Here is a 13620-nt window from a genome sequence, read left to right as displayed (position 1 = left end):
TAATTAATAGCAGGAACACACTGTTTCATAACATTACTTTTATTATTCAGTAAAAAAGCCAAATGTGTCACTTACTAATATCTATAAATTTGAGAGTTTCACCCCAGGATCACCCGGCTGGAATGGATGAGTCTTTATTCGTAATGGAGCTGGAAAATTTTCTTCTCCTGAATCCCACGGCGAATGTTTCTTATTTACTTACTAAAAAAAACTTACTCGTCCAAGAGCCTGTACGATAACGTAGACGACGTCGTCAGTCGATATGTTTTATCTCCCAGGCCACTAGAACTAACACCACCCCAGAATTAAGTGTGCTGAAGGATTATCGAGTGCTTAGTCAAAATTTGGCTTAACCTGCTTACCTGAGGGCTGACCTCCTGGCCACAGAACGAGGAGACTGGGACCCCCCTGCAGAGTGGGGGTGACCAAGGGGCCAGCTGCAGAGGTGGGATGCAAAAAGATGTACTGTATGCGAGGGAGAGAAGTACATTGTCGTGTTTCGGGGAAGGAAATTGCGTCAGGGGTGATTGTTAATTACTCACAGTCGGGTCTGATTGAACTTGTTCGTTGCCATCCTTACCAAACAACCTCCATTAAGACGGGAAGTGCATCGTAAAACGGAGGACGGGAGGGGCGACTTTACACAAAGAGTCGTGGGTGTCTTGTTGTTGTTGTTGTTGTTGTTGTTGTTGTTGTTGTTGTTGTTGTTGAATACCCGGATTCTCGGAACAATCAGCTTCTAGAGACCAAGCGAACTCTCCTCGCTTCTAATCGTCCTTACTTTCATGAATCGGTTAATAATGGATCAGAAATTAATTGTAGTTCTTAGAATGAAATAACATGAGCATAAGAGCTTCCTATGACGCCACGAATTTGTAATACAACAAGCCATTCCATAGTCTTAGTCATAGAGCTACAGAATGAAATGCAAAAATAAAGAAAAGATTTGACCACGAAATCTTTTTGGGGTGGGTGTGTGGGGGGTGGAGTAAATAGGTGAAAATGTCTTAGGCCGGTTTTTCGCCTCCGTCCGCCCATTTCACTACCTACTAGATTCACTTGCTCGTGGAAGAAAGGTTTTGTGCTCAGCCTGGACGCTGAGCGCTAATCTAGCCATCACTGCATTTCCTCCTCCGTACTCGGTACAGGCACGCTGGACTAATTACATGCACAATACCAGAAAAGCGATTAAAAATCTGCAGAAAATGTAACTAATCGAACTCCCAAACTTAATTTGCTATTCAACTGAGCCAGTAAGAGTGCGGCATGGCATTGTCTCTGCCGCCTCCGTACTGGACAAATGGAGTAATTGTATTTCAGAGCTAATTTCTGCTGTGGAGCTCTGAGGACGGATAGAAAAAATCGCTCAGCTGAGACTGGAGACCCACAGCCGCTGTGTTGCCGTGGCAACTGTTTTTGCTGGCTGCTCTTCTCCTGCTACCCGCACACTATTTACTTAAAAATGTCACCTGATGGCCCTGCTAATTTCTCTGCATGAAAAGAGCATATGGTTTGTCTTTCATAATATATATGCAGTTCCCAAAGAAAGTCCCTTTTATTTTCCATCTGAACCTTACATTTTACTCAAATCAAGGAGTGTGCCAGTAGTACAATTCTTAACGATTTAATTTCGACATGTAATTGTTTAAAGCTTTGTCTATCTTAAAGGAACCAACAGTGGGATGCAAAATGTATTTTAACCTATGGTATGTGTGTATATATATACTGTATTTTACAAAGCTTAACCGATATTCCCCATGTTCCACTCCGGTGGTCGTCATCATCCTGAAAGCCGGAGGTTTCAATCTGAAATCTGAAGAAGAAGAAAAAAGTTTCAAAAACTGAGCTGAGACGAGGAAGGGCCCAGCTGGTTTCCGTTTGAGTGCATTTTGACAAGCTCTGACCTCAATTTACAGTAATGTGATACCACTGGGCTGACTGCGAGGTAGCCAGGCGGCAGCAGCAGCAGTCAATGCAGAGAACGGCAGGCTGCAGAATTATCGAGGAGTCGCGGGATATTTAGGCAGTGAAGCTGTGCTTTTCGGACCGTCCCAGACCAGCACGGTTTGAATGCAATAAAAGCACCTGTCAAGTTGCCAAAGAAAATGCTGAGAGAGTCATGGTAAATGCTGGATAAACTGCTTTCTTTAAAGGAAAAGCTTGTGGAGGTAGTAGCACTGCCACGATGGAGTGTGGTCTGTTCAAACACAGTCTGAAAGGCGACTCCAGTGTTCTGCACTTCGTGGTGCCGTTGTTGAGTGTCGCGGTCATGTTTGCAGTGATGCAGGAAACCACAGCTTTGCCCACCTGGAGGAATGAGGTAGGGTGTGTCCCTTGCACGTTTCCGTACTTCTCTCATCTTGCTCCAAAGTTGCCACGCTTGAGCGGAGACCGAGTTCAAAGCCTTGTAAGTTACCTTGCTGACAAAGCAGTCTTTTCTCTACTGCAAGGCGATGAGAACTGGGAGACTTAAAATAAAACAGAAAATGGTCAACGTCTTTGCTCCAAAGAACGAGAGAGGGTTTATTCACTATGCAGTAAATTGTCACCCGATAGTTTGGCAGTGTCTTTGAGGAAGACCCCGAGAGCGGTGTCTTGTGGTATTTTGTAGCCTGGGGTGTCTCAAATTCGCCATTTATCCCTGCGGCAGCCGATTCTGTGTAAAGGTTGTGTCATCTAATTTTCGCAATTGCGCAAGTTACCGTACTAACACTCGCTTGGAAATTTAGGACGGTGTGTCTTTTTGGGATCAAGTTAATTCCCCTTCAAGCTCGAGGCTGCTTCTCCTTAGCAAGCAGTAGGAAGGATCAGATCTACTGTATGTACAGCACTTCCCCTGTAAAGGAGATGGAGTGATACAAGGCACACACGTGTGTAACCCGACTGTACTGCTAAATACCACATAGCCTGAGCATGTATTAAGTCAGCTGATGGCTCGGGAGCTCTTATTTCGGCTTCAAGAGTAAAATACTGGGTTAGATTAGGGACACCCATCTGAGCAGAATCGTTTTTCAGCCATCCATGTGATAGAAGCACAACGTATTTGAAGTCTTACAAGCCTGCGCCGAATACAAAACGTTCATTAAATCGCACCCACAAAGACAGAAACAGTTTTTACTATCAGCTCGGGAAATGTCATAGCCTACGGAAAAACTTGAATATGCTCTCAGTTACGGCGCTTTGGCAAATTTCCATTGCAGGCTTCTTTTCTTAATCCTTTGGTCGGGAAAGCTGACTTCTGAGCAGTTTTTTGAATCCGGAGATTCACATCAGAGCGCTTTGAGAAGTGTCTTGCGCAAACGTGAACAATAACAGATGAAGTCTAAGAAACCCATAGCCTTTCAAACACATGCATCCACGCTGTAGTAGGTGAACCTCATATTGTTTTATTTTGAACATTTTATTTACAAAATATTGTTTTGCCTGCCTTGTTATGTTGATAACATGTTTGTATATTTTGTAAAATATACAATTATATATAATATTGTAAAATATACAAAAAACAAGCGCTTGGGAATTAAAAAAACTAAGGGGGCTGTTTTGTTGTTAATGCTAGTGCTACCTTCTGTAGCAGAGTATGCAGGTGTACTGGAGTTTTTTTAAAAGTAGCAGTTTTAAAAAAAAAAGGTTTATTTGTTTCAGGACAATAGTGAATGATGTATGAGGAAATCCATAGCTTATTCAACATCCCAAGACAGGATTGGATTTAAAACTGTGGCTGTAATTATTCGAAATGGGAAGATTGTGCTGTGGTACGGGCAGAGCTTCACTCCCACCTCTTCTCAAGAACAGAAGGTCTTGAACCTGTAAATGAAAACAGAGGAAGAGGCTCCTTCACAAGTACACCACGGTGATTTAGCAGAGTATCACACATCGTGTGCGAACACTGTGGCTTGGGAGCTCCAATCTGAAGCCACAGTTGCCTGGCTCTGTGTGGTCTAGGCTGCGTCTCGAGCCGCGGATTAAAATCATTCACAGGGTTAAAACATAATCGAACAATAGCTCTCGATAAAAAAAAAAAAAAGCCTGTGACTGGGAGTGCACTGGCTGGGAACTAAACCATACGGCGGTGGCGGATCCCAGAAGGAGAACAGGAAATACAGTTTCGGATAGCAGCCTCTGCTCAGCTCATCTTGGAATTCAAACACCTTTTCCATCTCAGCCCCCTTTCCCAGGGAAGCACTGGAGAGAGCTCCACCAGGCCGCGGGGCGGGATTACAAAACGGAGCACAGCACGGACGAGGCCCTGGTGCAGAGCCCCCAGCGTGTGCTGAGCCTGTATTTGTACAGGACTTGCGTAGTATTGAAGGGGAGAGCTGTGGTCTCCTGTTGCTCTGTTCCCCCATCTCTGCTATCAGCCTAACAGTATTGGAGGACTCCTGACTTCCCTACAGGTCCTTCTCTGCTAGCCAGAGAATGTGTCTGGGCCTCAGTTCTTGGCATTGCTCTTAAGTATTCTTGGAGAACAAATCTGGAAGCATTACAGGAATGCAAATTATATACACGGATTTCTTTTTCTTACAGTACTGGAGATATTTTAACTGTCTGAAATCAGGCCTTATAATCATCAGCTGTACTAGAAACGGGTATTGTCTTAATACAATGGAAGCCCCATAAGGGGCTTTTTAAAACAGGTTTTAAACATCTAAATCACTAGCTGTTAAGGATCATTTTCTACAGCTTAGCAAATAAAGTCATTGAGAGCTGTGATGGTAGAAAAGGGAACAAAAAACTGATACCTGTCAAGTTTGTTTCTAATCTAAAAGAAAACAAGTGACAGATTCCATTAGTTCTAGTAGGTTGACAAGAAAAATCCATAAAAGAAGGAGACTCATTGCATATTGATATTCCAATGAAGCTTCACTGGTGTCAGAGAGAGAAGCTATTGTGTTTCAGTCCACACAGAGGAGAGAGCTCTGAACTACAAAGCCAGGCAGTTTTGTTTTCAGTATGGGTTAATAGGGGATAGATTTGAAGGATGTATGGTTTGTTTAATACATTTTTAATAATTTTTATTCATTTGTTTATTAATTTCAAGTCCGGCTATAGACATAGCTCTCTCTGGCTCTTGCAGATCTTGAGGTTTCTGAAAAAACTGTTTCTGCCATTAATAATTCACCACTTTCTCTTATAAAATCAAGATGTTCTAACAAAGCTTTTCAGTGAGTGTGGTTTTGCATGATGTTGTAAGTAGAAAGGTACAGTATTTAGACCATTCCTATAGTGTCCCTTTTTATGAAATTTAAAAATGATTTTGAGATTTAAATACGCATTTTCTCAAACTTCATATTTTAATAAAAAACCTGATTACAGTCTGAAGACTTACTCTTTATACACTTTTCTCTTTCAACAATAGCCATAGAGGAAAGAGAACAGCCTGATCAAGTTAAACTATGACTGTGAGGATCTGGAAAACTTCCAGAGGACTGAGGACTACCAGTGGTAGAGAAAGGAACAGGAAATACGGGAGAGGGTGTCCCAGGAAAATCTCTTTTCCTGCATTGATAAAGTTTGCTTTTATTTTCACCACTGCCAAATTCCACCCCTCCTCACACAAAACACCCTCCTCTGCTCCCAAAATAAAAATAAGCTTCTCTCAGATGCAATATTTATGCAGTTTCGGGTGCTGTGAATGCTTTGTGTGGGACCTGGTTTGTGAACCTTGATGATAATGTGAAGTAAAGTCAAAAAGTAGAAATGAATACACCCCCAGACACTTCCTGGAAGAGAGGCCTTCTTAGCTTTCAAACAGGGGCACCTTTGGGGGGGATCTAGTGCTACATGACTGAAAAGTAATAAAAAAATGGTCACAGATAGATGCTACTCTACGTTGGAACTGTTGAGTTTGACTCCCGAGCTTTGCTTTTATTTTTGAAGCAATGCCCTTGGAGTCGTCTGTTCTGAAGGAAAAAACAAGGTGTTGTTAGGCTTCGGACGATTAAGCAAGAGGACAAGGGGAGGTGAAAAGAGACAAGATACAGCCAAGAAAATGAAAACTGGAGATGACTGGGATGCCTGCAAGGCTGATGTATCTAAAGCATGACCTGCAGCTTTTGAAACAGCCCAGAGCTGCTGATTCGTTTCTATGGCAATAATATGTGAGGTTGAGGAGGGCTCAAATCTAGTTTTGAAAGGAGAGTGAAAGTCCTGAGCCGACACAAGCACTGGTTTCGCAGAACCAGTCTCGAAGGTAAACCTTGCTAGCACCATCACTGACCCTATGGGCTGACAATTTCTCTTCCCTTCAAGCGCAGAGTTAACCCTTTATGTTAGTCTGTGAGCTCCCATTGTCAGTATGTCTCTTTTTATTTTTATTGCAAAACTGAGAAAAAATGTTCACCCTTCCTTCCCCTCCTCCACCCACCTAACAGCTATTTCAGAAGGAATTATACTCAGAGATGAAGCAAGAACAAGAATGTTTGGTTTTTTTTTTTTAAGACAAAATGTACAACATGGTCCCTGGCAAAAACAAACAAAAAAAAAAGCCTGAGAAACAGCGCCAAAAAAATTCTTTGTGGTCTTTCAATGCCCGTTTTAATCTTCCAAAAAAATAGCTAAACAAAACAGTACAAGCAAATCTGTCACCCCAAATCATCCCTAGCTCAGATGAAAGAAAGTGTTTACTCTGTACTCTAGCCTGCCTTTTAACACACTGAAAACCAAGTTTTGTTTCGGCGCATAAGCTTTGCTTTTGAGTTCTTCTTCGATTTAGCAAGTTTACAGGCTTTATGTGCGTAGGTTTCGAGTCTAGCAGGCTGTAAGAGATCCTGCATGACAGCCGAGCATGGGGGAAAACGTGCCACATTTACCCCCCGTTGCCACCTTATTCATAACCTTCCTGTACGGTGATGTAGAGGAGCAGTGGTAATCTCCTCACCCGGCCGATTCCGTTCCTTAACCGTTTCCCTTTTTACCGGCGTCCCGACACGGAAAGCGACCGAGGCTGCTACTCTGCCGAGAGCTCCACCTGCACCTCGGTAACCTAAAGCCAGCTGGATCTACGAGTCTCTCCCCCCTCCTAAGCCGTTCACTCCTAAATTAAACTCCCTGAACTAAGAGACTGAGCCGGAGCGTGAGACGCCGTTGCTCAGTGCCACCCCGGCCAGCGAGGATCGACCTGGACTGCTATCTGCCTAAACCTTGCGTAGGGGCAGCTGTCCAATGACCTCCTGCCTGTGCGATATTCACGCATTCCTGCGTGTATCTGGAGTGTCTCACCAGCGCCCGCTGCTGGGTTAACCCCTTAACTGGCACTAAAGATCCAGTTGCTCTCTTACACTGTAGTAAGATAAGATCACATTATTGGCCATATACAATTTCTTGTATATCTAGGAATTTCTGTTTGGTTCACCTTGGTTTTTTTTGTCCAAGGAAGAAGCTCAACCCTCCAGTATCTTAGTAATTGGAATTGGAAAGGAAGCCCATTCACGATTGCTCCGTCTCTCCCGGAACAAACGCTACACGCTCACTCCAGAGAAGCTGAAATGGGACAAATTCAAGCTCACTTACAAGTAAGAAGCGCACGACCTGTTTCTCTGTGCGTCCTGCTGGGTTTTCCAAAAGCACTCACTAACGTTGTGATTGATAAACTGGGGGTATAAACGTTATTAATCGGAAATGTTCTCCAGAAATGCAACTCCATACATGGTTAATTATCTCAAGGAATTTATGTTTTATCAAACATCTTTTATGCTGAGAATCAAATGAGAAACATTTAATATCTGGTTTACAAAGGGCTGTAGTTCTAAGCAGCAGTCTCTTAAATTCAACAGCAGAGGCATAACAACTATGGAATAGTTTTGAAAACATTATCAGGAAACCTGTCGAGGTCCTTTTCTTTGCAAAAACCCCAAAGATAACAGTTTTTTGTTTTTGAATGATAGAGGACCTGCAGAGAAAACTGTAAGTGTGCATCTTCCTGTAATCCTCTCTGGGCAGGTTGCTGTCTTTCCCCAGAAACCTGATAAATGCCAGCGACACCCACAAGGCGATGGCCAAGGCCTTCAGCATGTGGGGCGACGTCTCGCCCTTCAACTTCAGAGAGGTGCCCGCTGACCAGGAGGCTGACATTAAGATAGGTGGGGTGTGTGGGAGTGTGCCGTGAGCCGCCCGACGCTGTCACACCACTGCGCTACTGAAGCCTTCCAGCCGAGTGATGGCGTAGCACCTAAAGCACAAACCCTTCTCAAGTGGCAAACCGAGCACTGTCCTTGCAGCTTTTACAAGTCGCTTAAAACTGTCAAAAATGAGAATATTCTGCCACATTTAGTGTCAATTTCAGCATCCACAGCTTGTTTTGTTTTAAAATCTTAGAATGAACAGTTTTATTTTATGCCCACCCATTTGGAGTTTCAGGCTGTCTCACTGCTAAAGCAGAGGACAGTCCTGCCTGGCCAGTGCTTTGTGGAAACTGGACCCCAGTCAGCCAGTTCAAGCCCATCCTGCACCCTGAATGTCCACGTATGCAGGTTTAGACAGCCCCTTGAGTGTTACTCGGTTTTTATGTCAGAACGAGACTGAGGCGACTGAGGGCCGTGCATTTATTTCCTCCAGAGTTTTACCAGCGACGCGTCTTTTTCCTCCCACAATCCCGCAGGATTTTACCCCATCAACCACACGGACTGCCTGCAGTCTTACCTGCACCACTGCTTCGACGGCATAACAGGGGAGCTGGCCCACGCCTTCTTCCCCCCCACGGGGGAGATCCACTTCGACGACCACGAGTACTGGGTCCTGGGGAACATGCGCTTCAGCTGGAAGAAAAGTACCTGTCACTGCCAGCAGCCTGCAGGGAGCAGGAGAAATAACCGGGCCGCTGTACTGCACCTAATGGGCACTGTTCGGGGGGGGTGATATGCTACACTAGCTTCAAGTTAACCTTAACGGAAACATCATAAAATAATTGGTATTTTTGTTGGGTAAATAGAAGGGAGTCAGTGAAGAGTCCAGGTTCATCCAAAGCTGGGAGGTGATTAAAGCTGAACCGTGAGGAGATGAAAGTGTAGATGGACACAACGGCAATGTGCATCACTCTTCGTTCCACTAATACATTCTGCTGTCTAGTCTGTAAAGCGTTGCATGCATCTGTTCTCAGTAGAACTGCAGCAGTTTCTTATTCTGCCGCAGGGCACTCAGCTGTGCTTTTAGCATTTTTTATACCTGGGGCAGGTGGGGGCGGGGCAGGGGGGCGGGTCTAACCCGGGGCTGCTCAAAGCGTGATTGGCCTGCGTTTCCGCCGGCAGGGGTGTGGCTGACGGACCTGGTGCACGTAGCGGCCCACGAGATCGGCCACGCCCTGGGCCTGATGCACTCCCTCAACCCCAAGGCCATCATGCACCTCAACGCCACGCTCACGGGGAAGAAGTTCATCACCCAAGATGACGTCTGGGGCCTCCACCGGCTGTACGGTGAGTTCCAGCACAGGCAGGAAGGAGCAGGTGAATCTCGCGTTGCTCCATTGTCAGCTTGAACACTGCTTTACCAGTCACAGCACAGAGGTACCCGTTCTTTCTGTGTTTTACTGGGGGGAAGGGTGTCCCTATGTTAAGTATGACAAGGAGCGTGCTCTTTTTGAAGAATGTGTATATGGTATTTGACTCAGGAAAGAAAAGGCTCCTCCAGTTACTTGCAAGTATCCTGTCCTGGCTCACATCCAGTCGAGAGCACTCCCTGGGGTGGAGTTCCCTTCCAAATCGAATCCGCTGGCTTCAGAGCAGGCTGAAGTAAGAGTGTGGGCTCTCATAGGACCAGCTTCGCGGTGACTGGGACATTCCAGTCCGTTAAAGGGAAGACGTTAAAAAGACCTACGTCCACACCTGTGAGGCTACAGGGAGAAGCAGTGCTACAATTGATGGAATGGACGTGAATCTGATAACCATTTCATGTCTGTCTGATGTTTATTAAAGTGACACATGAACAAGCAGCATCGTAAATATCCTGTGGTAATGGAACAAGCTAAGGTTTATTCCATGCTGAAAAGAGAAGAAAACAAACACAATGTTTCGGCTGTGGAACCTTCTTCGGATGAGACACCATGTTTTTTGTAGCTCATTAGGTAGTTCCCTTATCTCAAGTGTTGGGTCAAAATTAAGATATTTGTAGGTCAAATGGAATATTTAAAATGTTAAAATGAATCACATAAATGTCAGAGATCATTGTTTCTTCCAGCTCTGAACAGCCACACTAAGTATTGCAAATAATGTTTAGAAGTACTGTACACAACAAGCTCTTAATATTCTGTTATGTACTAATATTCTTGCATTATAACAATCTGACTTTTGTTAATAAACATAAAACAAATGATTAACCAAGATACAGTAAATTACTACAGCTTACTGACACTGTTCATTACCTATTAATACTGTATATTGCAGTTTGAGAATAGCACCAGTAAACACGAATCTGACGGTTTTTCTGTTTTAAATAACACAACTGTTTTTGTTCTCTTTTTGGACTCAATCAGGTTGTTTGGACAGGTTATTCATCTGCCCGTCCTGGGCTCGGAAGGGATACTGCGACAGCAAGAGAAAACTGATGCAGAGACAGTGTCCGTCCAGCTGTGATTTCTGCTATGGTACGGGCAGCAGTGTCTGTTATAGTGCAAACAGAATATCTGGTTCCTGTGGTTGCACTGCAGTGAGAGAGTCCTGCTGCTCCCCTTTCACACTCCTCTGACAGATGCTGTATCAATGTCTCCAAGTTAGGCCTTTTCTATCGGGGAAAGTAAGATGGAGCAGAATACCTCTCCTGAGAGTTTCCCTCTGGAGACAAATTTTATTTTTACCTAATTGTTGTGGGTACAGTAGGTGCCATTTTGTTTTCATCAGGGGCAAAACAAATGGGAAAATCTGAATCAAGAAAAAACAGAGTCTGTAATCTGTTTGTCATTGTTGATTAGGAGAGTTCATGTTGCTCTGGAAAATTCCAGTGACTACAAACAATTGGAATTTGAGGCTGTGGCTTGTGGGCTCTAGTTATTTCAGCACAGAGGGGTCAGCTCTAGATTTGCTTTGGCTTCAGAAAAAAATACTATACTTTTGAATAAAATAAAATAAAATAATAGTGCAGTGCTCACTGAATTCTGATTAACTATTGACAGTGACAGGCGGAAAATATCCAGCACTGAAATCCAGATGAACTACGGCTTTTAAATTGTTATATAACCTGCATCAGGTCAGTCATTGTTTTTTATAAATTCCTAAAAATAATAATACAGATAAAAACACATGAATCCAAACTTGGTGTGCCAAGTTCAAACCTTTTCTAAATGTGAATCCTTCCTCACATGTCTTGTGTGCAAATGTGAAGGAAGACAAAGATTGAAACAGTAAATGATCCGTCTGCAAAAATAGATTTTGAAAGGTTTCAGTTTAGGGTTCATTATGAGTTTATTCATCAGTTAAGCCTCTAGCAAGGAGCAGAGCGTTTTTTTTTTCCTGAGGGATTTTAAAAGCTGCTAAAGTTGGCAATACTAGATCTAAAAGAGATCTGCGAGAGCCAAGAACGTTTTTCATATTTGAAATATCATTTGGAGAAGAAAACATTTACTCCTCTATAAAAGAAGGTTGCCTACAGGTCAGCCAAAGAGCAAAGCAGAGGGGGTGTGGGTACCTTCCTGCTTACCTGGCTAGTGTTCTTTACGAAACGCTCATTTTATTTCACTCCTTTCCCAGAATTCCCCTTTCCCACGCTGGCTCCTACTCCAGTTCCTCCCAGGACTAAGAACAAGCTGGTCCCAGAGGGCAGGAAGCTCACCTTCCACTGTGGGAAGAAAGTTGCTGCAAAGAAAGGCAAAGTCTAGTAAGTCAATCTTTTTTATTAACTGAAGGGTCTCACTGCGGGGAGGCTGAAGTGGTTCTCTAAATAATCCTGCTCTCTCTCACGTCATTCTGTGTTAGTAAAATCCCCTTATGAATTCTGAGGATAATACACTGTTTAAAATGTGCTACTACTTATCATTTGAATTCCATCTTTTGTGGTTTTTTTTCTTATCTGGGCACAATAAAATACACTCAGAAGACAAAATTCCAAAAAATTCCAAAAAATAATTTGCATTTATGTAGCACTTTCATCCCAAAGCCCTGTATGTACACCAGGAGACTCCCTTCACCCCCTTCTGAAGTGCAGCAGCCCCTGTGCTCCAGCAGCCCCAGAACTCAGCAGATCAGGTAGAGAAGCAATTGCTTTGCCTGCTGAAGTAAGGGGGGATCTTGAGATGGGTTAGATAGTTCAATCCAAGAATGGCGGTTTACAGCCCTAGTCTTACTAACACAGAGCTATGGGGTCTTTAAATAACAACAACAACCTCTTAAAGTACAGGAGCCACAGTAGGCATTCTGGGGCACTGATTTCTGGTCGAGAGCAGAGTTCGCCCCAGGTGGTCTGCAACAGCATCTGCAGCGTCAGTCTTGTGTCCTTTAGAACCCAGTACTCACCAGACCCAGCCCCTTGCTCACTTTCTGAGACCTGGCTGGAAGTTGGCAGTGCTGCCATCACAAATGCCATAGGCACTACTTGGAAATCAACCACACTTTCCTTTCTGTACAATTGAATTATTTTTTCCCTGAGCAAGATGAAGGTGAGGCAAAGATACTATTCCTGGCTTTCCTCCACAGCTGGTACAAGGATGGGGAGCTCCTGGAATATTCCTACCCTGGGTACATCTCCCTCAAAGATGACCACATCAGCATCGTTGCCAATGCCATAAATGAGGGCACCTACACTTGCATTGTACGGAAGAACAACAAGGTCCTTACCAGCTTCTCCTGGCGGGTCCGGGTTCGATTCTAACTGGACTGCTGTCACCCTATGCCATACCTCCAACACACTGGGCAAGATGAGCTAACAAAACCCGCCCCCCCTCCCCCACACAGAGCCTTCTTTTCCCAGTACTTGTCAACGCAGAATATTTGTTATGTGGTTTGGTGTTCAGCATTTTCTGACTTGTCCATTTAATGAGAAACAAAGGCTGAAAACAAATGGATTTAAAAAAAAACATTCTGAACTCTGACCAAATATCTTAAAAGGTTTAATTCTGGAACCACAATGCCAAAGTGTTTACTTCTGTGATTTATGTCTAAGTCAGGCCGTGTGGGAGTGATGTTAGAGCTGGATGAACTATTCATTCTTCAGTTCTGGAAGAGAAGGACAGGAAGGGATCTTATTGTGAATCAGCATTCCAACGAAGCCAAGTGTTTCAGGCCACTTACTGTTAATTTTGTGTTCACATATGCAGAGGAAAAGCCACTCAATTCTCCATGTAGATCCACACCATTTTTCAGGGAAAGGGATGTTTTAAGCATGTCTCCCGTCAAAAAAAAAATCACTAAGCTCATGTCCAAGTAGAAATAAACTAAGCTGAAAAATGAGCAACAACTTAAAAGAATATTTCTGTAAAATATCTTTGCAAAACAGCACTTTAAAAAAACCTGAAAGAAGGCAAGAAAACATATCCAGACTCTCACTGTCAAGTCTTCCAAAAGCAACAAAATCAGGAAAAGTATTCAAATAAGTTGGTTGCTTTTATTTGTTTCAGGGTGCTGTTAAGATCCAGCACTATCAGCGTTAGTGTGAGGGGCTTGATGGGATCACCTTAGAAATGCCAAACTCATGATGCACAAG

At 43.7% G+C, this 13620-nt stretch overlaps 1 protein-coding gene across 4 annotated transcripts; it reads left to right on the top strand.

The window, feature by feature from the left end:
* Positions 1 to 1892: 1892 nt before the first annotated feature.
* Positions 1893 to 13045, top strand: mmp23ba (matrix metallopeptidase 23ba). 4 transcript variants are annotated; one of them, XM_088617533.1, is made up of 8 exons: positions 1893 to 2407; positions 7372 to 7511; positions 7939 to 8078; positions 8597 to 8764; positions 9243 to 9407; positions 10463 to 10573; positions 11673 to 11799; positions 12615 to 13045. In XM_088617533.1, exons 1-8 carry the CDS (start codon positions 2186 to 2188, stop codon positions 12787 to 12789), a joined length of 1248 nt encoding a protein of 415 aa, XP_088473659.1. In that variant the 5' UTR covers positions 1893 to 2185; the 3' UTR covers positions 12790 to 13045. The 4 variants fall into 4 exon arrangements, with proteins under 4 accessions (XP_088473659.1, XP_088473660.1, XP_088473662.1 ...); XM_088617534.1 differs by having other exon boundaries at positions 1902 to 2320; XM_088617536.1 differs by having other exon boundaries at positions 1907 to 2122.
* The last annotated feature ends 575 nt before the right edge of the window (positions 13046 to 13620 follow it).

This window comes from Lepisosteus platostomus, chromosome 23 (assembly GCF_059453375.1).
Source record: "Lepisosteus platostomus isolate fLepPlt1 chromosome 23, fLepPlt1.hap1, whole genome shotgun sequence".
Lineage (NCBI taxonomy): Eukaryota > Metazoa > Chordata > Actinopteri > Semionotiformes > Lepisosteidae > Lepisosteus > Lepisosteus platostomus.
This window is presented reverse-complemented; position numbering and strand designations above follow the sequence as displayed.

What these genes read in the sequence shown, in the direction of transcription:
- mmp23ba (XM_088617533.1), top strand. Translation starts at nt 2,186, where the DNA reads ATGGAGTGTGGTCTGTTCAAACACAGTCTGAAAGGCGACTCCAGTGTT. An exon ending in GAGACCGAGTTCAAAGCCTT is followed by an intron (nt 2,408 to 7,371) that starts GTAAGTTACCTT and finishes TTTTTGTCCAAG; the next exon opens with GAAGAAGCTCAACCCTCCAG. An exon ending in AAATTCAAGCTCACTTACAA is followed by an intron (nt 7,512 to 7,938) that starts GTAAGAAGCGCA and finishes CTCTCTGGGCAG; the next exon opens with GTTGCTGTCTTTCCCCAGAA.